Source organism: Dermacentor albipictus, chromosome 3 (assembly GCF_038994185.2).
Source record: "Dermacentor albipictus isolate Rhodes 1998 colony chromosome 3, USDA_Dalb.pri_finalv2, whole genome shotgun sequence".
Classification (NCBI taxonomy): domain Eukaryota; kingdom Metazoa; phylum Arthropoda; class Arachnida; order Ixodida; family Ixodidae; genus Dermacentor; species Dermacentor albipictus.
In genome coordinates this window covers 107,815,913-107,840,840 of record NC_091823.1, presented here as the reverse complement: position 1 = coordinate 107,840,840, position 24,928 = coordinate 107,815,913, and the positions used below count along the sequence as shown (strand labels likewise).

General features: G+C 47.4%; 1 protein-coding gene across 1 annotated transcript in view; it reads right to left on the bottom strand.

Moving 5' to 3' along the window:
- LOC135904880 (alpha-tocopherol transfer protein-like) overlaps positions 1–24,928 on the bottom strand; it is a 38,535-nt gene that overhangs the window by 407 nt on the left and 13,200 nt on the right. The window contains exons 2-5 of the mRNA XM_070535919.1: positions 20,098–20,231; positions 4,776–5,018; positions 2,140–2,333; positions 722–832 (exon numbers count right to left, since the gene is read on the bottom strand). Of these exons, the coding sequence (XP_070392020.1) occupies positions 722–832; positions 2,140–2,333; positions 4,776–5,018; positions 20,098–20,194 (645 nt within the window). The 5' untranslated portion in view covers positions 20,195–20,231. The remainder of the gene's footprint in view (positions 1–721; positions 833–2,139; positions 2,334–4,775; positions 5,019–20,097; positions 20,232–24,928) is intronic.

Genomic DNA, 24,928 nt, shown 5'->3' with positions numbered 1-24,928 from the left:
CAAGAGATCTCGAGCTATCCATATCTTATGGCAGCCGACCTCATCCGACGACTGCAAATTTTCTAATGACGTCGTACCGCCTAACGCTCTACCGTGCTCTGTACTACGTTTTCCCACCATTGGCACATAGTTATGTTAATCTAATGGATCTATATACGGAATTCTACAAGTGCGCTTCCCCAGACAGCTAGTGTGGCCAACACAAGATGGCGGACGTAGCCCTATAGAAGTTTAAATAAAGCAGGAGTGTACGAGCCGGCGCCGCTATCCTAGCTACCACTTCTTTACTGCATTCCTGAACACATATTGTGTCGTAACGTCACTACACAATATCCTCCTGGAAAAACGCAATGGAACATGGCTGGAGGAAAGTCATTAAATTATTCACGGCGCCCTGAGGCTTCTGACAATCTTTTTATAGGGTTTAGAGCTCTAGGACCTTTATTTACAGCAAAAAAAAAAATGAATAGTCGAAAGTATGCTAGTACCCCTTTAAGCGTGCGCGGAGGCGGCGTCTCGACGCTATTTTGACACCAACGCCTATCCGCCGCGAGCAAATCGCTCGAGCAATTGCATCATGCGGTTCTCGGCGTTATCGATGGCATCGAATATACAATGTATGCCCGCCATGCACTCGGAGACCACTTGCGTGGAAACTCAATGCGAGCCCGCAGATTGAGTGACGTCGCAGGGCAGCCATATCTCTTATGTCGTATCTCACCCTGCTCAACACTTTTGCCGAGAGGAATGGCTTGACAAATGCGTGCAGTATCCTGAAGACAGCTGGAGTGTTGAGGTAGTAGACTCCCTTTATCCGGATCGGGAGTGAGTCCTAAAGAGATGAGAGAAAGGAAAGAACGCTTATTGCGAAAACGCCGTATTGAAGTCGATATCTTCGACAATTACCCTGTAGCGCGTATGAGTGTAGGTATATTCCTACGTATGCATTTACAAACACTAAACTAAAAAAGAGAGAGCCAAAGTAAAAATTGAAGGACGCGTAAGCTTCTCCTTTAAGAGTTGAACGCGATAACATGCAAAGATCCCCGAGTGCTTCTCACGCTTCCCGGCAACTGCAGGTTATGCAACCGTAATGTATACCGGGAAACGATGGCGGCGAACGCTATGCACCAAGACGAGCTTTCTGGTTCTTTTTCTTCTTTTTTTTTGATGGTGCCAAAGGAACCCAGGGGGCCGCGCCACTCCTACCAAGACATACCCCAAATGGCAGCTGGAAACGCCATGGCGTTAAAAGGGGTCTGTGTTTGACCTTCCGCGTCACAGAATTGTGTTTTCTCGTATATTCAAATTACAATCCGATGCTATCATGCGTGTAGGTTGCGTGCAAGTCGTTCTTTATGAATTTTCTGATCTATTTTACTTCGAGAAATTTTATTAGTTTAGTAACTTCTTTGCGCTACACGGAGGGCCTGCGTGGTTGGGCATGAGTGGTAACGCTTGAAGATGAAAACATGACGCGCTCAACAACGGCAGGACAGATCTCTCTCGTGGCCCAATACCTCTGGTGCCAACATTCGGACAAGACAACTTGTCGTTGTCAAAGCAGCGAAACGCTTTCCTGGACTTGTGTAGCTTTCCTTGTGTAGCTAGCTCTCTCCCATCTGCTCAGGTGGAGGAGAATAAAGGCACAGAATAAACAGCGTGGGGGAAGTGGAAACGCTGGGAAAAGAAATTAAGGGAGAGGTGGGATTCAATTGTGACCACAAGGAGGCCAGAGACGGGGGCTCGCTTTTGAATCTTCCAAGCAGGAGGGGAAAAAAAAAGAAGCAGGAAACGAAAAAAAAAATATCACGAAATGTCAGCGCGCGCCGTTAGTCTGATGGGCTTGGTTATCGAAGAAAAAGTAGACGCAAGCAAAGATAGGACTTGTAGGGTTCTAAAAACGAGCAGTAAAATTAAAAAGGAATAATAAAATGAAATAAACAAAAGAAAAGAGAAAGACAGGTGGGGCGGAGGGATTGAAATACCCTGAGTTAAGCGTAACGTTGCACTCAGTTAACAGTATTTTTTTATTTCTCGAAAGCCGTTTATAACTAATTTCTCAGCAAGCTATTAATTTGTAACGCCAGTTTTTTTTTTAAATTTGTGTCACCAACTGCATTCGTTTCGCCTGCTTGCCTGTCCAATGGCGATGACCCTCCTCATGTACCGCGGCGTCATCTGCAGCAAGTGGTGAGCACTGAAGCCTTTGAGATCTATGACAGCAACGAGGCCACGTATCTGTGTCTCTTCGTCACGCAGGTTGGATTCCGTAGCTACTAGCGCGCACCTCATCAGGTCGTCCAAGGAGCAGATGCTGGTGTTCCAAGCACCTTTGTTTGGTAGAGGAGAAAAAAAAAAGACAGTCGATATAACTGTTCAGGTGACTATAAAAAAACAAAAAACAAGTGGACAACATTTTTAATGTAGGGAACGTGATTGGCGTTCAAGAACGGTAGGATCTAGACATTTTAACCTTGAAAGTGGCTATCATTCATGCTTCGTACGCTTTTCCGGACACGATGGAAAAGCCCTGAAAAAAAAGAGAGTGCCAATCTCTGCAACTCATACATAAAAGATAGTGAAGTTGTAATAGGGAGTCCCATTCACTTTTATTTTTGCAGGAAACATCCTGAAGAGGGATATTGGCTGTCAGCTGAATCAGCAACATTACTACGTCCATAAACATCTACTAAGCAGTTGCGTACAGTCGTACGTGAACATACACGTCAGATCAAAAAGCGCTGAAGGCTTTGCAATCAGAAAGTAGAGCAGTAATTGTGAGATACTAACAAGCATTTACTACAGTGTTCACCCCTCTCGCACAGGACCTTAACTGAGCACAGATACAAAGAATAAAAATAATAATAATAATAATAATAATAATAATAATAATAATAATAATAATAATAATAATAATAATAATAATAATAATAATAATAATAATAATAATAATAATAATAATAACTTGATATACGTGGTTTAAATCCTGGAATAGGGCCTCAAAGAAGTGCGACGTAATGCTAACCCAATTACCTCGCATTAGCCGCTAAATCGCCACAGATTTGTTTATTTGACACCTTAATGCCCACCACACCGTCGTACATGTAATGTCACAAGCATGCAGACTTTTCACATCTCGGACACTCTAGTCTATGCAAGTGAGGAGCAATCAGAAGTGTCAGGGAGAATGCTTACCACGACCTTCCCGACTTTGAGCTCGACAACGGTAATTCATTGAGACATCGCGATTACATGATTTTGTTTTGTATTGTTGCGGAGCGCGCGCGTCTGAGCAGCCCGGTGGCGCGCAATGCGGCGTGGTTTCGCGAGAAAGGTAAACACGAGAGGAGAGCTGGCCCGAGAGGCGGAGCAACGCCATGAGCAATGCCAACTTCCGGCTTCACTTTAGCTTCACAACGAGTGACGTCAGGGCCTCTCCTTAGTTTCCTTCCTCCATGGGGTAGATCATCGGGCTACTGGGCTGATCATCGAGCCAACTTGAGTCACCGATCATGTGACACTGAGTGCGTGAGTGAATAAACTTTTATTGGGTCCAGCAAAACGCGATAAAACATGCACCCGGCTTATGCCGCGACGGGACTGACAGATCTAGCCTGCCGGCCCGATCGCGGGCGCGCTCGTCGACCAGGATTTGGTCCTCAAACACGACACTTAGCAGGAGCGCGTCCCACTCTTCTATGGTGAACTTCGGGCCCAACGACCAGCATTCCCAGAGCATGTGAGACAAAGTAGCAGCTTCACCGCAGGCCACGTAAGAACAATACGGGTATGCCCATGTGACATTGGGTATGCGCCGCTATTCAATGAACCCCTCTGAGACTAGCTTGGGTCATTGGGTATGCATTATTGGGTATCGGATGAGCGTCAATGAACCCCTTTGAGACCACTTGGGGTCATTGGGTATGTGCCGCTCTTCAATGGCGAACAAATTCTTTAAAATTTATCTAGTGCTGCAGGCGGGACCGAACCCGCGCAATGTATATAGTCAGACAACCTTGTCCGATTATTTATGTATCACGACTTGGGAACTACTTGCGACGACCCGTTCTTGGGCGCTTTCGTTTTGCTATGGCTGCGTTCTTCCCGAAGTGTCTCGCTTTTTATTACACGTGGGAGGAAAAGCGTAGCCTGCGCCTTACGTACTGAAAAAAAAATGGCTGTGGCTTAGGTAAGGTTAAGCCCAGGATGCGAAGCATACTAGCCTTTATTTTAGTTGTTGAACCACTGTTTATCCTGGTGAACTGCTGTTGCTTGGCTATATTTCGTTCGGCTAGACGAAGAAACAACTCATGCATTACTTCTTCGCCTTCAAGAGTGGAACGCGACAGCGTTCCCGTCGACCCGCCAAGGGGTGTAAGACAATGGGCTACAGGGCAGCGACTACGCGCCCCGCATTGGACGCGGTGAGCGTCGAGCAAAGCAGCGTTCGGCGCGGCAACGAAATGTGCGCCTGAGCAAGAGACGCACGCCTTAGAAACAGCGCGTTTCTAAGGCAACACCGCATTCACTAGAGGCGCTTTTGTACCGCTTTGAAGCGTTGTACTCGTGGCTCAGTGGTAGCGTCTCCGTCCCACACTCCGGAGACCCTGGTTCGATTCCCACCCAGCCCGTCTTGCAAGAGTTGAGCCAAAGCCACTTCTCCTCTGTCGTGACGTCACGGTGTCACGTGATTTCATGGTCACCGCCGCGCCTGAGGAGCTGGGTTGAGCCCTCGTAATATGCTTCGCATAAAAAAAGCGCATGACACTTACCAAATTTAAGGTAGCCCACTGCTCGTCCTTGCGAGTCCCTGGCAAACATGATGAGCTTGTGGTCATGGAAGAACGTCTCGTACGGAATTGTCGATGGCGTCAGGTTATCGAAGTACTGCGGTACATCCCTGCGCGCCCGGAAGTACTTTGTGATCATCTTGAACGCATCTTTCACCCGGTACTTCTTGGAACGGAGAAACATGACTAGCACGTCATCTGGTGGAACAACGAGGTCAACTTCTTCTGCGTGGAAAGAAGAGTTTTATGCGTATATGAGCTGAGAGCAGGTAGAAGATGAAACAGGGTGGAAGACTTGGCAATCTTAAAACCTGCGCTCGCGACAGGGGAGGCCTGTAAACTGCTTTATTTTTTCATACAAAAGTCCATTCACTATTCCCTCGTTCCAGTAATTGTAAGTTACCAAGCACGCACTAGGTCATCGTAAACTCCAGGCTGCGTAAAGAGACTTGGCAGATGCGCCATAAGTTCATCTGGTGTTGAATTCAGAAAATTGGATGACTGCTCGCCTCCAGTTTTGTTGTTTTGCTGCTCGCCTCCAATTGTTATATGAAATTTTATCACTGGAGGCGAGCAGACATAGGCTGCTCGCATCCAGTTATAAAGCTTTCGAATAACAATTACCTGACATCTGGTTTTACGAACAGTTGCAATATAAGATCTTTTTATGTGTTTGAATCCGGGTCATGTGGTACATGCACCCGCTGTCATGCACTCCAAATTTTCGTTGTTTTCACCCTCTATTCAGCTTGGATGCCGAAGAGGTTTTCCCGTCGTCTAGTGTATGCTATACTGCAGCCATCTGCTCAGCGCTCCTGAATCAGGACATATCCCAGAGGTTATGTGATAACATGATAGCCGCTTTTGAAATATTTATCGGTTTTACCCTAAAGGCAATGATAGATGCACTCTACCCGTTCACCCAGATTTGGGGCGCACTGCGCTATAAAAACAGGAGGCCAGAAAAATAGAATGAGTGCCGAAAAAAAAATTTTTTTTAAAACAGATTTCTTATATATTTATGCGTCTATAAGTAGGAGTGATTGACAGCGTCATCCGCATAACGTTGCTGTTACATTACAGCGCCTTACTGTGACTTAAAGTTCCTCTTTAGTGGTGGCTAAGAGAATTAGCAGAATTAAAAAAAAAGAATAGAGAGAATCGAAGCTAACAAGGAAATGTGGCAAAACAACACGGTATAGCTTTGACTTGCACTTTATGCAAAATAAAAAGAAAAGAAAGAAAACAGTGACAGGGATTATTAGCGCGCTGTCCAATATGCACGTTAATAATGTAAGCATGAACCAACTAGTCCGCAAGAAAGTATTAATGTGACAGAGTTTATTTAATTTATTAATTACATTTATTGACTATATATCTGCTTCACCCAAGCGGGCATGACAGTAGAGAGCTTAAAATACAACGATGAAAAACATTTTTACAAAAGGATGTATAAGGAGAATTTTGTACATCGCTGGGCACGGAGAACATCACACTGTAAATATCCCTCTCCCCTCAAAAAAAGAAGGAAAAAAAATATGAGATTTTACGTGCCAAAACCACTTTCTGATTATGATGCACGCCGTAGTGGAGGACTCCGGAAATTTCGACCACCTGGAATTCTTTAACGTGCACCTAAATCTAAGTACACGGGTGTTTTCGCATTTCGCCGCCATCGAAATGCGGCCGCCATGGCCGGGATTCGATCCCGCGACCTTATGCTCAGCAGCCTAACACCATAGCCACTGAGCAACTACGGCGGGAAATCACAAACCGAGAGAATAAGATCGACGGAAAATTATAATCAAAACTTCTTATACACGAAACCCGCACTACATACGAAGAGCGTGACGTAGTGTGAGCGCGTGACCTGTAGTTAGAAACCATCAAGCTGAAGAGAGAGAGAGAGAGAGAGAGAAGGGAAGACGGAAAGGCAGGGAGGTTAACCAGACTGAGTCCAGTTTGCTACCCTACACCTGGGGAGGGGAATGGGGAATAATGGAATTGGTGGACGCATGTTTCGGTGGATTCGGAGCTATCTGTTCAAAAGATCCTTCTTTGTGCACAGTGCAGATGGCCGAACTACTGACCATTACACTTACCGTGGCGTCCCTCAGGGTGGGGTTCTTAGCCCCACTTTGTTAAACCTTGCAATCCTTGGCCTTGCCGACGTTCTACCGCATACAGTAAACCTTTCAATATATGCTGACGACATATGCATATGGGCCTCGGCAGTTACACGTCTCCAGGTGCGCGCACGGCTCCAAAAAGCAGTGACCCTAACATCATCGTACCTGCGTGCGCAAGGCCTAAGCATTTCGACCGAGAAGTGCGCCTTAGTCGCCTTTACCCACAAGCCCATGACCTGGTACCCCATTTCTATTGCCCACCAACCAATTTCCTACGCAAAAACTCACCGATTCCTAGGCGTTATTATAGACAGAGACCTTTCATGGAGCCCCCACATCTCATACTTGAAGAAGAGACTTACTTCTATCTCCCATATACTAAGGTTTCTTGCCGGTAAAACGTGGGGCACATCCGTGGCATCTTTGCTTCAACTATACAGGACGCTCCTCCTAGGATACTTGCGATACAGCACACCAGTGCTGTCCAATGCTAACAAAACTAACATCCATCAAGCTGAAAATTTATTTGCTAGCAAAGCAAAAAAGTCGCTGTTTCGCCCGAGAGGCGAAGCGTCGATTGCGATAGCAAATTAGTAGACAGCTATAAGAAGTAATAATAGTAGTTTTATCGGCTGCATAAACTTGTAAACATTCGATTACCAACTAAATTAACAGGCAAGGCGCCACGCGCGGACAAGCAAACATGAGCACGTGCACATCTCACTCGACGACTGCGGGAACTCGCTGTCAAAACGCTGGAGTGAGGAAGCGTGGCAGCAGCAGCGAGCGAATTGATCTTCGTGCTGCAACGGGAACTAAGCGGCGCAAACGCAACGCACACGAAGCTATCAGCACTCGGCGCACTGTGTCCCCATCGCTGATCGCTATTAAAGGGAAGCTGAAGAGTCTGTCGAATTCAATAAGACGCTCATATACGGATGCGGGAACCTTATAAACCATGTAGGTCAAATTTGGGTTTTTTTTTCAAATAGGAGCGACGTAATCGTCGGTTGAAATTGCGCTGTAGCTCCGCCCCCCGTCGAATGCCGCGCGCTGCTGCTGACGCTGACGATGCGAGCGGAGACCGGAAACCGCGGTGTTGTGACGTCAACTTTAGTGTTTTGCTCCTTCGCAGCTTGCGCGACCGTGCCTGACCGTGCTTGTTTCTGCGTGCGTGCCGTCGTAATCTGCTTCAATCGACCCTGCATTTCTTTGTTGGTGCGTCTGTGTGTATGTGGAGTGGTGGTCAACGTGCGCAGCATCAATTGATGTGGTGGGCCGATCATGCCGTCTTTCTGTGCAGCCTACGGTTGCACGAACACCAGCGGCCGCGACGATGTTGTCTTCCATTGCTTCCCACAAGACAAGAAGCTTTTAAGGAAGTGGGAGGCTGCTGTAAAGCGAAAGAATTTCAAGCCCTCAAGAACAACACTGCTGTGCTCCAACCACTTCCGTGACGACGATTATCACCAGAATTTCCACTAGCAGGCTTTCTAAACGCAGCACGAAAAGATCGGAGCAACGAAAACAAAGACGGCACGAGTGCGGACTGACTGATGATAACTGGTGTTGGAAGGCCTTATGAATACACGAACTCGCCCAAACCTGGATTTTGATTTACTGCGAGCTCCTTCATGTTAGCACGCTGAACGGAAGGTGCATGTTTATTTCCCGCCCTCGACGCAGGTTTCGTCGCAAAGCGCCGCGAATTTTCTATTTGCACGTGTGTTGTAAAACAGCCTGCACGCAGCTACCATAACGCAGTGCAAATGTAGAGTTTGCATGTGCTGGAAAGCCGGCGCACGCCAGGACGCTACGCTCCCCCCGTCTCTCGCGCACAGCGAGAAACCGACCGTCTCACGTAGCCGACGGAATTCGCCGCCTTTACGACTTCGGTTACGAGTAGTGTGCCGATAGCGCACAGATGAAGGTCACTACACGTACTGCATGAACCGGGAAGCTTTTCACCCGTTTGAACCGTCTTTGTAGGTTGCCGACAGCTTTGGACAGCGCACAAATGCCGACGATCGCATCCCCGCTTACGTTCGACGAGGGAAGTATGCAGGAACACAACACTGCAGTTCTTTGACAGGAAACGAGCTCACTAGATCGGCGAAAGATCGGCGAGATCACTAGATCGCTTTGCAAAAAACATACTCGCCAAAGAGCATTTCCAACACGAGGAGATCCCAAGACTTCGCTTTCGTTCTCGTCGAAAGCACTGCTCGCACCAGCATCGTTTGCTTCTACGAGAGGCCGGCTCTTTGCAATCGGCTCGTACATGTAGGGAGCAACGCCGAACTCTTCAGAAAAACGCAGTCTCTCTAAATTTTCTATTACCTCTTAATTTTCCATTACGGCACCAAACTACCTGGCACCGCGCTTCATATGGAGCGGCAGCGGTCGGTCACTAAAGTTGACGTCACGGGTCGCCCGACCAATCACAGGCGGAAACGAGACGCGCGAGCTGGGCGTGTCCGCTGCTGCACTTTTCGTCGAAATAAAATATATTTGCGCTTTCTTTCGCTCAATTTCGATACGATATTCGAATTCGGAGGGTTGAAAACCATTATGTACACATGTTCACTCATTTTTTCTGGAAAACCTTTCAGCTTCCCTTTAAGAGGAAGCTTTAGCTCGCGCCCAACTCCGACGCGGCCTATAGAAATACGCTTAAACGCAAAAACGCTTTTCTGGGATAACCCCTGGTCCGATCTTAATCAAATTTGTTGCACTTGAGAGAGAATGTTAAATTCTAGCGACTGTTGGAAGCGGAATTTCGATGTAGGGCCTGAATTCTGTGAAAAGAATTTTCCAAAATTCGTAAGTTTGTAAAATATAGACGCAGAAAGTTTACAAATTAATAGTTTTTGCATCAAGAACAGTTATCGCGGTTCTGTAAACGGCATCCATTAGATCATCTAAAGCGAACAAATTCAATATGTCAATTTATATCGTACGTGAATTTATTAACGTTCTGTACAAGGGTTCTGAGAGAGCTCTATTCCCATATTACTGAATTCATTTTGATCCATATCTGTAATATATCAATTTTGTCCGCTTTAGATGTAGTATCACATGCAATTCACAGAATTGTGATCTTATGTTTCTTTGCAAGGTTAGAGAGTTGTAATTTTGATAGTTTCGTTGTATGAAAATTTTTAATTTTTGCCAATTTTAATAAAAATTGTCAATTTAAATAAGAAATTCGAAACGAACAGTGACTAGATGTTAAGTTTTTCTTTTAAATGCAAAAAACCTCGTCAAATTTGCAGTCATTGCCGAGAAAAACAAATTGTCCTTTTACATATATTTAGATAGGAGCACCCGAGCGAAAGCTTCCTCTTAAGATAAACCCGCGCGGCTGCGCCATATGCAGCAGCCGCCGCAATAAACGCCCCTCCCTCCTTGCGACGCCTTGAGCGCGACGGAAGACGGCGCGCTTTCTCCCCGCATTCCTGCCTCGCGCGCGCGAGCAGCTCACCCTCGCAGGCTTTAATTCGCACACAAAGCATACGGCGCGCGGTGACGATGTTATCGCCTTTTGACTTGAAACGGAACATCACAGCAGTGGCAGAAATGAGCCTAGAGTGTTCATATTGTGACGTAGCAGTCGTCACTACGTTTATTCCGACTCGGAGATACAGCGAAGCGATCACGCCCACAGCACGGGTCACACTCGAGAGCCAGCCCCACAAGCGATGATGAAGAAGAACCCCATATGAGCCCCACATGATGATGATCATGTACAGATGACAAAGAATAGCTTATATCTCGCTACACTAATGTCCCCTCGCGCGAGAGCGGCCATCCTGGCCGCAATTCAAAGGGGCGGCGAACGCCTCGTGAAAGGCTTCATACGGGACACGTGGACAACCTCAGCAGCGCGGCAGCGGCGGTCACTTGGAACAATAACTGGTACCACGCGATAGTTAACCGGGGAAGTCTGCTCCAAGACTTTGTAGGGGCCGATGAACCGAAGTTGAAACTTGTCACACAAGCCAGGAGTACGAACTGGTGTCCGGAGTAGCACTTCGTCGCCAGGGCGGAAGCACACGACGCGATGAGAGGCGTCGTAATGCTGCTTGCGGTCCTGTTGCTGTGCTTCGGTGTTGATGCGAGCGAGCTGGCGACAACGCAGAATGCGGGACACATATTCTTCACAGGAGGATGGACATTGATGGACAGTTGGCGCGAAGAAAGAGGCGTCAAGAGAGGAACTGGGCGAACGACCATAGACAAGGTAGAATGGCGAGTAACCGGTCGAGCGTTGATCGGCGGTATTATACGCAAAAGTCACGAATGGCAAAATTGCGTCCCAGTTTCTGTGATCCGGTTCGATGTACATGGCTAGCATGTCTGACAGCGTGCGATGAAATCGCTCTGTGAGGCCGTTAGTTTGCGGGTGGTAACTAGAGGTAGTCTTGTGGGTGGTTCCGGAGGCTCTGAGTACTTCGTCTACTAGTTGCGAGAGGAATGCTTTTCCACGGTCGCTCAGGAGGACGCGAGGAGCACCGTGGCGCAGTATTAAGGATTGAAATATGAATGCAGCAACTTCAGAGGCTGAGGCAGAGCTCACACAAGTTGTTTCGGCGTAGCGTGTCAAGTGATCAACGGCTGTCACAATCCATCGTTTACCGGTGGGAGTCACAGGAAGAGGACCATACAGGTCAATGCCAACGATTTCGAATGGTTGCGACGGACAAGGAACCGGTTGCAGTTGTCCGCTTGGAGCTGATGTAGGGAGCTTTCGACGCTGACATAGGGCGCAGGAAGCGACATACCTCGCTACACTGGCGGACAATCCAGGCCAGTAGAAGCGACCTTTGATGCGGTCATAGGTTTTCTGGAAACCAAGGTGACCAGCAGTCATGTCGTCGTGAGAAGCCTGCAGGACATGAGCACGTAGAGAGCGTGGCAGGACAGGAACCCAGCGCTGACCGTCAGGGTGATAGACATGACGGTACAGGACGCGGTTGTCAATCTTAAATTGCGTCAGCTGTCGACGAAGGCGGGCGTTAGGTGGGCGCGAAGCTCCTTGAAGGTGGTCTATGATGCGCCGACAGTAAGAGTCCGCCAATTGATGAGATTGGAAGAATCCGTTGTCGTGTTTAGGCATCTCGTCTACAGTGGCCAACAAGAAAGCATGTGAAGAGGGGTCATGCGAAAGCTTGTCACGGATGGTAGTTGGAGGTCCATTGCATGGTGTCGTAGGAAGCGGACAGCGAGAAAGCGCGTCTGCATCCTGGTGTTTTTTTCCGCACTTGTAGGTAATAGTAAAGTCGTATTCATGTAGACGAAGGATCCACCGACCAAGCCGTCCAGACAAGTTTTTCAGCGTCGAAAGCCAGCACAATGCATGATGGTCTGTAACGATGGTGAAATGGCGGCCGTGAAGATAAGGTCGAAACTTCTGCACAGACCAAACGATAGCTAGGCACTCCTGCTCTGTGATGGTGTAATTCCTTTCGGCTTTTGTCAGAACGCGACTTGCGTATGCGACGACCCTCTCCCCTAAAGCGTCGTCTCGCTGTAGGAGAATGCCACCAATGCCATGACCACTAGCATCCGTATGCAGGAGGGTAGGAGCAGCTTCATCAAAATGGCGTAGTACTGGTTCCGATGTGAGAGCGCGCTTCAGATGGGCGAACGCAGATTCACATTCGGGGGACCACACAAAGGGAACATTAGAACCCAGTAATTTGTGCAGAGGTGACGCTATTGAGGCGAAGCCTCGTATGAATCGGCGAAAATAGGAGGCGAGGCCTAGGAAACTGCGCAAATCTGTAGTCTTTTCGGGACGAGGGAAGTGCCGAACTGCCGAAACCTTGTCAGGATCAGGACGAATGCCATCTTTGCTCACAATGTGACCGAGTACCTTAATCGTCTTGCTCGCAAAATGGCATTTCTTGGTGTTTAGCTGAAGTCCAGCGTTGGCAAGGCATGTGAGAACTTCATCCAGACGTTGCAGGTGCTGAGAGAAAGTTGACGAGAAAACAACAATATCATCCAGATAGCACAGGCAAGTCTTCCACTTCAGGCCACGAAGAACGGTGTCAATCATGCGCTCGAACGTTGCGGGTGCATTGCAGAGGCCGAATGGCATGACATTAAATTCGTAGAGCCCATCTGGTGTTGAAAACGCTGTTTTCTCGTTGTCGTCCTCATGCATAGGGATCTGCCAGTAGCCGGAACGTAGATCGATGCAGGAGAAGTACTCGGCACCTTGCAGGGAATCCAAGGCATCGTCTATTCGCGGCATAGGGTATACATCCTTGCGTGTGATCTTGTTAAGTGCTCGGTAGTCGACACAAAATCGAACAGAGCCGTCTTTCTTCTGAACCAAAACAACGGGGGAAGACCAAGGGCTAGCAGAAGGGCGTATTATATTCCGTTGGAGCATGTCGGCGACGTTCTCGTCAATGACTTTCCTCTCGGCTAGCGATACGCGATATGGTCTACGGCGCACGATGGATGTACCATCTGTCTCTATCCGATGCGTCGTAAGCGAAGTCTTTCCCAACGAAGCTGAATGCACGTCAAACGAAGCTTCATGTTTCTGGAGCAAAGCAAGCAATTGTTGTGACTGCGAAGGTGTCAGGTCGGAACTGATGGCAGCTGCAAGAGCTGAAGGAGATGCGGTCCGTCCGGTACAAGGAACTTCAGAGGAAGCTGGTTTAAATGAAACAACAGATATAGACTGTTTTCGATATAGAATTTTTTCGGAGGTCGGGTTTGTAGCATAGAGAAGCGCAGAGCCATGATCAAACCTAACCAGCCCTGATGCAAAGGTAATCCCTCTTGCGAGACAGCGTGCAGATGGTAATACGAGCACGTCGCCGCAGTCAATCACATCACACGTGATAGTCACAATGCTTTGATGGCGAGGAGGTAGCGCGGTATCTTCTGCAGCAAGAAAGTGAAGTCGTGCGTCATCTGCATGAAGTGAATTTGTCGTGTCGGTCATGTGGAGAACGCGTTGCCCACAGCAGATGGAGGCGGAGGCCGTAGAAAGAAAATCCCATCCCAATATGAGCTGCTGCGCACACGAACTTAGCACTGCAAATTGTACGTAATGCAGAAGTCCATCGATAGAAATACGAGCTGTGCACATGGCGATAGGTCGAATGGCAGCCCCTTGAGCAGCGAGTAGCGTAGGTCCATCATAGGGGGTCGTAACTTTCCGAAGTCGCGAACACAATTCACAGTGAATGACTGAAACACTAGCACCAGTGTCTATTAAAGCCTCTACTTGGACACCTTCTAATACAACCAATATCACATTGCACGGACGCGATGGAGGAATTTCTGTCCTGTCGTTCGATGCAGCTTTTCCTCCAAAAGCTGCATACTTTAGTTTTCCGGACGACGATCGGCGAATTGAGAAGCAGGTCTCAGTGGGGACGTAGAGCGGCGAAGGGGGGACGGCGAGCGGCGTCTCGCAGGACGGTACGGCTGAGCCGTCTCGGATGCCACAGTAGGCGATGGAGAGCGTCCGCGCGGTGGACCATAAGGACGGCGTTGGTCGTGGAAGCTCCCTAGACGTTGAAAAGTAGCTCCGGGCGAAAAGTTATCCCGTTCGTATACGTCATATCCGCGACGCTCGTCTTGCTGGCGCTTGCGACAAAAACGTGCTATGTGGCCACGATAGCCGCAGTAGTAGCAGATGGGACGAGGAGGACGCCACTGCGGATAGCTGGTTTGGGTAGGTGCGCTGGTAGTCATGGACGCGATGGGGGCCAGTGTTGGTTTTGGAGGCATCGGTGGAACGATGACTGGAGTAGCTGCGACTACTTGTGCGTACGTGGATGGGGCCCTAGGGGTTAGAGGGTCCGTGTACGCTGCACCAGCCATGGACGCCAATTCCTCCTTGATAACGTCTCGCAGATTGGTATCGGAGGCATGACAAGGCATGGGCCCTGCGGCTAAGCCAAGATACTGGAGCTCTTCTCGAATTATTGCGCGTATCATTGCTCGTAAAATAGGGTCGTCGGCAGTAGTGTTCGCAGTGGTGTCTGGCTGCAACCGTACTGATTCGAGTTCGTCAAGGCGCTGGCAAGTAGCGACGATATCAGCAACGGTAGCGGGGTTCTGGATGGCTAAAGCATGGAAAGCAATAGCTCCAATGCCTTTGAGGGTGTGGCGAACTCTGTCTGATTCGGTCATAGCCGGGTTCACACGTCGACAAAGAGCAAGCACATCCTCGATGTACGACGTATAAGATTCACCGGTTTGTTGCTTGCGAGTGTCGAGCGTCTTTTTTGCGAGGGCGGAACGAACAGCCGGTGTGCCGAAGATTTGGCGGAGCTGCTGTTTAAAAGCGCCCCAGTTCATGAAATCAACCTCATGGTTGAAAAACCAAGTCTTGGCCACTCCGGTCAGATAAAAGGCGACGTGACGTAGCTTGGACGCATCGTCCCAACGGTTAGCCGAACTCACTCGGTCGTAGTCGTCCAGCCAATCTTCGACGTCTTCCCCGCGAAGTCCAGCAAACAGATGGGGATCACGCTGGTGTCCACTGACAACCCAATACGGGGAGGCCGGGGTAGCCGAAACGTAGTGACGACTGCTACGTCACAAGTGGTGGAGTGTGCTTTTCGGTCCTCCGTCCTCTGACTCCCCGCTCACCCTCCTGGAGCTTCGATCGGGTCGCCGATTGTGCCATCTGTCGACCACCATGTCGCAGGACGAGCCAACAGGCACTTCTACTTCCACCATCTCGGCCTCGGCTACCCCGCACCTCCACCACTTGTGACGTAGCAGTCGTCACTACGTTTATTCCGACTCGGAGATACGGCGAAGCGATCACGCCCACAGCACGGGTCACACTCGAGAGCCAGCCCCACAAGCGATCATGAAGAACCCCATATGAGCCCCACATGATGATGATCATGTACAGATGACAAAGAATAGCTTATATCTCGCTACAATATAATCGCTCTCGCAATAATAAAGAAGTCGCTAACGGGCAGAAGGAATTGCGGCAATAAAGTGAGATAAATAAATTGAAACTTAAAGGGCCCCTCACCAGACCACATGGCAAATGTTGGTTATACGCTGGAAGTTGTTACGTGTCCTATAAGAATTCATCATCATCACCATCACCATCGTCATCATCATCATCATCATCATCATCATCATATTTTATGTCCACTGCAGGACGAAGGCCCCTCCCTGCGATCTCCCATTACCCCTGTCCTGTGCCAACCGATTCCAAGCAATATGAAGGTAATTTAAAGCATAGTTCCCCATCTTTCGGGTGCCAACGTGTGCGCTCTCGCTCCGCCCCGGCGACGAGTGAGCGTCTGGGACGGGCCGTTGCTGGTTTCTTTTTCGGACCCTTGTGCGGTCCGGGATCGCAACGCAGCCCGCAAGGAGCCTTCACGTTTCATTGCGCCATTGAATTTCAAGAGACCCATTGACTCGCGCACATGTTAGACTCCTTGGTCCATGAAAAAAGAAAAAAAATGCTGGTGTCTTACGTGCCAAAACCACGATATGATCATAAGGCACGCCATAGTGGTGCACCTCGTGAATAATTGGACCTCCTGAAATTCTTTAACGTGCACCTAAATCAAAGTACATGACGTTCACTTACACCTCGCCTGCACCCCGCCGCTGGGATCGAACCCGTGACGTCGAGCTCAGTAAAGCAATACCTGGCTACCACGATGCGTGACGACAATGTCATCACGATGTTACATTGTAATAAAAAGTACGTAACTAAAATTATACAGCACGTTTCCCAAAGAACTGATAAGGTCGCTGCCAAGATAAAGAAATCGCGCAAGAGAGAGAGAGAGAGAAAACAAGGGTAGGAAAGGCAGGGAGGTCAACCAGAACAGCATCCGGTTTGCTACCCTACACTGGGGGTGGGGGAAAGGGGAATAGAAAGAGGAAGGAAAGGAGAGAGTTACGTGTGGGAGGGACACCATACACAAAGACACTATAAACGGTCTTTTAAGCCCGTGCACATCAAGTACCGCACTAGTGCACGAATCGCTTTTCGAGCCAGTGACGGGTGTGGCCACGGTCCGAGTATCTTTGACTCGGTGAACGGTCTCGAGTGCAGTCGGCGTAAAGTTGCCTTGTGCTAACTTAGTAATCTTTTTGATGCATTACCATTAGGAGTTTCACAGTGGAAAAACAGTGTATGTGAAGTGCGGGAATTCGGTCACGTGGTATATATATGTATATATATATATATATATATATATATATATATATATATATATATATATATATATATATATATATATATATATATATATACCGCAAGACATGATTGTGGACCTTAATGGGGAAATTGTAAGAGTAGGGTTGAAGGATAATATGCAGAAGACAAAGGTAATGTTGAATAACCTGGCAAGGAAACAAGCATCTAAAGTCATCTAAGGAACCCAGCCTCTAGAGTCTGTGCAGGAGTACGTTTATCTAGGTAAATTACAGGGGACCCTGATGACGAGCAGGAAATGTGGGTTGCAGTGCATACGGTCGGGATTACAAAATCCTGACTAGGAGTTCACTTTTGTCGTTGCAAAACAAAACTTTACAATAATTGAATTTTACCGATGATAACATATGGGACAGAAACTTGGAGGTTAACAAAAAGTATATATACAGGGTGTCCCAGCTAACTTGGACGAAAATTTTGAAAAAAACCTATGCCTTTATCTAAACTTACAGTACCATTTTTTGCTCGTCTTATTTGAGTAATTAACCGAGATGATATAACTTTCTTTAAATATAGCTCGAAACGTTCAGGCGTCAATAGGAAAGTTGTGGAGCTTTACAAATATTGCGCAACCCAGGTACTTCTAACGAGATCGACTTTGCATGGCCGTTTTTATTCGGGAAGAACGAAAGTCTGCGTCGTTTAAAAAAGACCACGTGACAGCGCGCCCTGCGCGCCCGAATGCGCCGCAATTATAGCGCTCTTATGAGTGATTTGGAAAAACATCGTCAGCGCCGCGCCTTCCCTTCACTTACGAGAAAGGGCTTCAATCTTTGCTCGGTTCTGACATTACCGGCAGTGGCTGGCGACGGCGCCCCAAAAAAGCGCCTCGTCAGCAGCCGCTCGCGCTTGTCGCCGAATAACGCGCCGTCGTCAGCCGTTTATTCCGATATGAGGAGGAGAGCAATTTTTTTTTCCAGCGTTCTAGTAGATGCGGAATAGAAAAAATACACACAAAACATGTATCTTACATCTGGAACCTGCGCGAGAGAGAGCATAATTTGTTACAACGCCACTTTTCTTCCAAGTTGTGCCAGCGGCAAGATGCATGTGAGCTCGATTGTCTATTACCGTTGTGCCGCGCAACCATTTCGAAGAATTTGTTTGCAGTGCCTAAATCATGCCGTACTCAAGCGAGCAGAAGGCAAACATCGTCTTAGCCTTGGGAGCGGCACGGAGCAGCAAGAGGAAAGCTGCCAAGGTATACCGAAATTGGCAATGTGGGGGAAGACCTAGCGCGAACACAATTACGAGGAGTTACTCGACGCTGAAAGAGGTAGCTTCAAGAAGATGCGGCACAGAAAGGGGACCAACAGTGAAGAGGCTGAAGGAAACATTTTGGCGTTCAAGACGGCAAACCCTCATACCAGCGTGCGTGATGTGAGTGGCGAGGCCGGCATTTCAGTCTTGAGTGTCAAGAGTTCTTAGAAAGGCTGAAATGCATCCGTATCACCTCCAACTGCATCAAAAGCTGCAAGAAAGAGACTTTCAATGGCGGCTTGATTTCTCAAGTTGGATCCTTATGAACAGTCACGAAATACCGGATTTTGTTCACAAAGTGCTCTGGACATGTGAAGAAACCTACTCCAGAAATTCCTAACATCCATAATGCGCATTACTGGAGCGATACGAACCCGCATTGGGTGCCGCAGACCAGACACCAGTACCAATGGTCATTCACTGTGTAGTGCGGTATCTTTGAGGGAATAATAATTGGCCCCATATTTTTTGACTCTCAGCGGTACGTGAACGACATCTTGGAAGGCCCAGTCGAAGATTTTCGCCGTGATCTTCCTCTTGTGTTTTTAAAGCGAACTTGGTACCAGCACGATGGTGAACCTGCTCACAGCAGCAGCCTTGCCCGAGCCTGGCTTGATGAAGCCTTCAAACGCCAGTGAGTCGGGCGGCATGGACGAGTGGCATGGCCTGCAAGGTAACTGGACTTGACACCTTTTCTTCTTGTGGGGACATGTGAAAGACCGAGTGTACTGCAAACCTGCAACTACACGAGAAGCACTAAAGGCAGAGATTGCTTAGGCCTGCAGCGAGATACCGTCTTGCGTCATCAAAAAAGCTACGTCGGACGTGCTGAAAATGTGCCAGTATTGCATTGCATTATGGCAGCGATGTTTTTTTACAGAGAACGGGTGCGAGCGCTGTAATCGTGGCGAATTCGGGCGCACAGAGCGCGCTGTCACGTGGTATCCTTTTTTTTAACTCCGCGGGCTTTCGCTAAGGCCACGCTAAGTCTGTATCGTTGGAAATACCTGAATTGGGCAATATTTGTGAAGCTCCACAACTTGCCTACTGACGCCTGAACGTTTCAAGCTATATTTAAAAAGGTAATTAATGTATCTCGGCTAAATACTCACGACGAGCAACAAAAATAGTACTGTAAGTTTATATAAACGCTAACAACATCTACGCGATTTCTGTTCCAAAGAACGCATAGGTTTTTTCAGTCTTAGTCCAAGTTAGCTGGGACCCCATATATATATATATACACGCGCCGCGCGCGCGTTTTTTTTTTTTTTTTTTTTTATGTGTGTGTGTGTGTGTGTGTGTGTGTGTGTGTGCGCGCGCGTTTGTGTGTGTGCGCGCGTTTGTGTGTGTGCGGCTCTGCCGACGGTGCTCTGCTCCGGACTACCGGCAGTTGCACTTCGCTCTTCGAAGAGAGAGGACGTGCGTCGAGTGAGCTCTTGAACAACAATTTGTACTATAGTGAAAGCGGTTCTAAATCGTGGATCCGGGAACTCAAGGAGGTGCTAGGTAATGGTAACGCATTCCTCTCCCTTTTGTAGCTGAATCGCGAGACTTATTTTCACGGGACTGCCGATCACATTGGTTATTTTGCTCTGCTGCCGTGAATTTTACCGCGCACCTACACTGCCTCCCTTGCGGCGTCGTGTGGAAGTACGAGCATTCCTCTAGACACGTTTACCTTCGAGAAGCTCCCGCAATTGAGCCAAGGACTCGCGTTTCACTTCTGGCGTTTCTCCGAGTTCTCGCCGCGCTACGCTCTGCAAGTCTTCCTCCATGTTGTCGACGTGTGCGTATGTCACGGACCAGCGGTTGCTGCAAAAATAGAACAGCAACCTAAAACACTTGTCACAGCGGGAAGTGAGTTTTTTGTAGGGTGGGTTTTTGTGTTTGCAGCCGCACGTTTTTTTTTTTTTTTGAGAGGGACACTAGAAATGAATGTTGAGTCACGTTGCATTAGTAGATTTCACTTCCGCAATTGTAAAATGCCTGCTGTTACCGCGGGAGGAGGCAAACCACGCCACAAAGAACGAAAAAAGAAAGACGGCAACAAGAATTGGTGAACGGGGACTTTCTGAAGTCCCTGCTAACTGCGAGCCATGACGCCGTAAATTTTGACATCGTCTGCACGTACTTAGGTTAATTTGATTTCGTTTATTCAGCAGAAGGATGCAGAACCTGGGCATTACACAGCGTGCATAGCTACACGATATCTTAACAGGACTCGTATGAACATCATAAAGGTACAGTAAAAATCATGAGAGCAACAGAGAAACATGTAACATTTTCGGGAACACAGTTGCACCTAGTTGTACTGCAGCAGTGGTACAATGTAATGGTAATAGAAACACTATAATGAAATCGCAGAAGATGATAATATAACACACTTCATCGTTCATCGATAAAAAAGGATTACATTGCATTCTAAAGAAGCCGAAGACATCACCCAGAAAATTTTACTAACGTTTCCTGCACCAGTATCACTCAAATGCGATAAGTTATCTTGTAATCTGTGACATCACACCGACTACAGTTGCGGTGATCTAGGTGTGAAATTAAAGAAAGAAAAGAAAGGAAGTTGCAGCTTTTGTCCTTGCACAAGTCATCGAACGTTTTCTGCTAAACGAATACAAGTAGTGTTTTCAAAGTACAGATTATCAGTTCATCGAATGCGTTCTTTCTCTTTCCTACAAGTATATTTTACGTGCTTTTCCGATCGCAGGCATGCGACAAATAAATGGTACTATAGTAGAGAGAGAAAAAAAAAGAGAGAAGCTACTACGATAGTTGTGGAGAGAGCCAGGCGGTAACAGGCGACGACGAACACTTAAATTTCTCCAACGAAACTAAGTCAGTATTACAGTTTGAAGCTCCTGCATAAATGTAGATTTAACGTCTGCTCTGGACACTGCAACAAATAACTGTAGATAATGCAGAACATCTGCAAACTACGACGAAGTAGATTTAGGTACGGGGCGTTTCATTAGGCACTTTGAACGAATACAGCAAAATTCATAGAATGTGAAATCGCCAGATGTCAATAGCAAAGCATGTTCTAGGATCAAAATGTTCTTCGTAATTTTGCGAAATTAAAACATAAAGAACAGATATTAAAGTCTCGAGTGAAGAGTGATTGTGCAGCTTGAGAGGTGTATATATATATATATATATATATATATATATATATATATATATATATATATATATGCAAATTCCTTGCACTATACAGTGTACGTACGTTTTACTAGAATCCGCTTACAGCTCTGAGGTAGCACTGAACTCGCTCAATACGGTAAAGACAAGAAAAGGAAGACGTGCGACATAGCTTTTCAGACATACTTCATAAAACTTTACAGGAGTCATATGGCGTCATATATGGGGTCAAGCGTCAATTGTGATCAGCGCCTGTCACGTATGAATTTCTTGTGCTCACATCCCTTTCGCGCTGCAAGCAAGATGAAACTATAAAAAAGATTGTTAGCGCTGGTATAACAATGCACATACCTGGATGTCGTTTTCCGCAAGGCGGAGAAACGGATATTGTTACTGCGCTTTCTAAGCCTGAGCTTTGAGGCTTGTTGTTACGCGAGTTCGACAGTGTTGACAGGTGCAGACTCTCGATCGGTCGATGGACAGTAAATCAGCACCATTGTTTGGAGATTGCTGGCGGCATATCTGATGTGAAGCGGTGCACTGATAACTCTGTAGCGGCCTTGCACAGTCCAAATGCGGTGGTAATCAGGGATCGCTATCTACTCATCGAAGAACGGTTCCTGTGTTGGTAGGGCCATTGCACCGGGCTTCGTGCCTTTTCGATAAGTCTGCAACAGTTTAGCAACATCAGTGCGAAGCTGACGCAGTAAGACTTGCGGTTTTGCCATTTGAAGCGTTTGCACTTCTAACCGGAATGACTCCACAACGGAAATCCTGACTAGCTTTGACGGCTTGAACGTGTATTCAGAGGATAGAGCCACACGTCTGAAATAAACCTGGTGCTTTTCAAGCAAAGGAGTTACCTACAAAAGTTACGACAGCACGATAGTGTTTATTGGAGCTGCAAGCACGATATAAGCTTCGTCCGTATGGCTTGAAACAGTTTGTTGACTTTGCAGGTTGCGGACTTTCGACAAAATTTTGCGCTGTAAATTGCAACAATTCTCAGCGACTACACACGCGTGCAGTTTTAGGGCCGTACACGTCTAGAAATAATAGGTTTACTTCGATACTTCGGTCAATAAAGGCAGAAAAAACGCAGCAAATAATATCACCAGAACGTCCGAAGCCGCATGTAAGAAAATGTACTAAGCATAATTTCCACCACCACCACTGCTAATCATTAATCATTCTGGTAAGTTGTAGCGTTGTATTTTTGAGGAGCGTCTGGGTGTGGTTGCTCCGTTGGTTAGATTAGAGCCACATCCCTAGCACTCTTATTATTGCCTTCTCGGGTATTGCCATGGCCTTCGAGGTGCACGTTGAGGCTGAGATTTCTGTTCGTGGGTACCATCCTGTTTAGTTTGTGTCCACAGACTCTGAGTAGCTCGGATTTCTCCATTGAACATTGCAGGCCTCTTTCGTTAGTATACTGTTCGACGCAGTTGGCAGCTTCTTGTAGAAGAGTTCTTATAGTTTTGTTTCCTTTTTCCCCAAGGAGCCCTTGATGATCGAAATGGTAATGTCGTCCGCGTTCATTGCATGTCTCATGCCCGGGATGTTCTCTAATATTCTGGCAAGTCCGATCATGGCTATGTTGAAGAGCGACCATGAGAGTACTGATCCCTGGGGTGTGCTCTTATTGGGGACCTGGAAAATATTTGTACGGGCATCGTTTATGCCTATTGTAGCTGTTCTGTCTGAGAGGAATGCTTTTACATAGCCGTGGATGCGTTGGCCGCAGTTCAGGTATTCTATTCCAATGAGGATGGCTTCATGGTTGACATTGCCAAAAGCCCCCTTGATGTCTATGCCCATGTCAATGAGTTCCTCTCGGGTTGTGACGTTCTTGAGAACTTCTTCTTTAAGTTTGAGGACCACGCTCTGTGTCGAGAGTTTTTCCCGGAAACCAATCATAGTGTCTGGGTACAAATATCTCCTTTCCATATAGTTTTGGAGTCTCTGGGTTAGGATCCGCCATATAGCTTACCAAGGCAACATGTACACGATATCGGTCTGAGATTCTCAGCTTGAAGTTTCTTGCCTGGTTTGGGAACGAGGATTACTTCCGCGTGCTTACATACTGCTGGTAGGGTCTCCATCTCAAAGTGGTCATTTATGAATTGAGTGAGTTCTTCAGTGGCCTCTTTGCCAAGGTTGCGAATGGCAGCGTTTCCTATGCGATCAGCTCCCGGAGCAGTATTTTTGGTGCTGTTTCGTATGGCTGAGTAAACCTATTCCTTCGTTATGGGTTTGTCGAGTGTTGAGTTTTCAGCTCTTTTATACAGGTCGTTATAGCTGGGAGGTAGGTGATGTCCGAAGCATTTCTCTCGTGCTTTTTCGAGCAGCTCAGCTTCGGTACCCTTGAAGGTGTGAAGAAGTCTCATTAGTGCCTTATTGGTTTCTCTTTTGTAGTTAAAGAAATCAATGAGTGCTCTCAGAATATTGCAAGTGCGCGCTGTACGTAATGTGCCAGCCAAGGAGTGGCTCAGTTGCTGCCGACTGAGGCGAGCTAGCTGGGCGGCGTGGGCCTTGGATGTTATTTCAGCGATCTTGACCTTTAACTTCCTGTTATGGTTCTGGCGCTTCTAGCATTTCACTAGACTGCGGGCGCTATAACGTAAAGCTATTCAAAAATTTTCTATTCTAATTCTGCAATCAGCCCTCCGCAATTGGTAAAAGTTTTTTGGACCACCCCCACTTCACCTGTATGTCACGTGACGTCACAAAAACAGCGATAGCTCCCTATCTGATATGACGTATACACACTGATTATGCATGATTTGACCGAACAAAAGAAAAATAGTTATTTCTGATTCGACGCCTTTTCGGCATTAGCACTTGGCTATTCGTCAAAAGTTTTCGGACTGCACCCACTTCACTTGCCTCTCACGCGACGTCACAAAACCGCAAGAACTCACCCCGTCAAAGTGACGTGTACGCGTTAAAGATGCATTAATATGCCGAACAAAACTGAATTTTCTTCTAAATAGCCGCAGACTGACCTGTTTCGAAAGGAATAAAAGTTGGCTGCCACCGATCGCTCAGACACTGGCTACTCTCATCAGCCGGAGAGCACGGGTTTATTTGCGTGTAATAAAGCTTTTTGCGTGGCCATGTAACGTTTTCGAGCACTTTAGGCACGCTTACGACCTCGTTCTAGCAACTCTTCTTTACTGAGGATCCGTTTTAACGTCATTCTTAAGTTTCCGTTGCATGCCGCCGAGATTGTCGACAAGCCACCGCAAGCTAAGTAAGGGAAAGCAGACCAATTGCAGACTCCGGCACCACCCTCTTCATCGGCTTATTGATTTTCACTGCAGTGGCTCGGCCCTATCGAATCCCTCTCCACTTGAGCG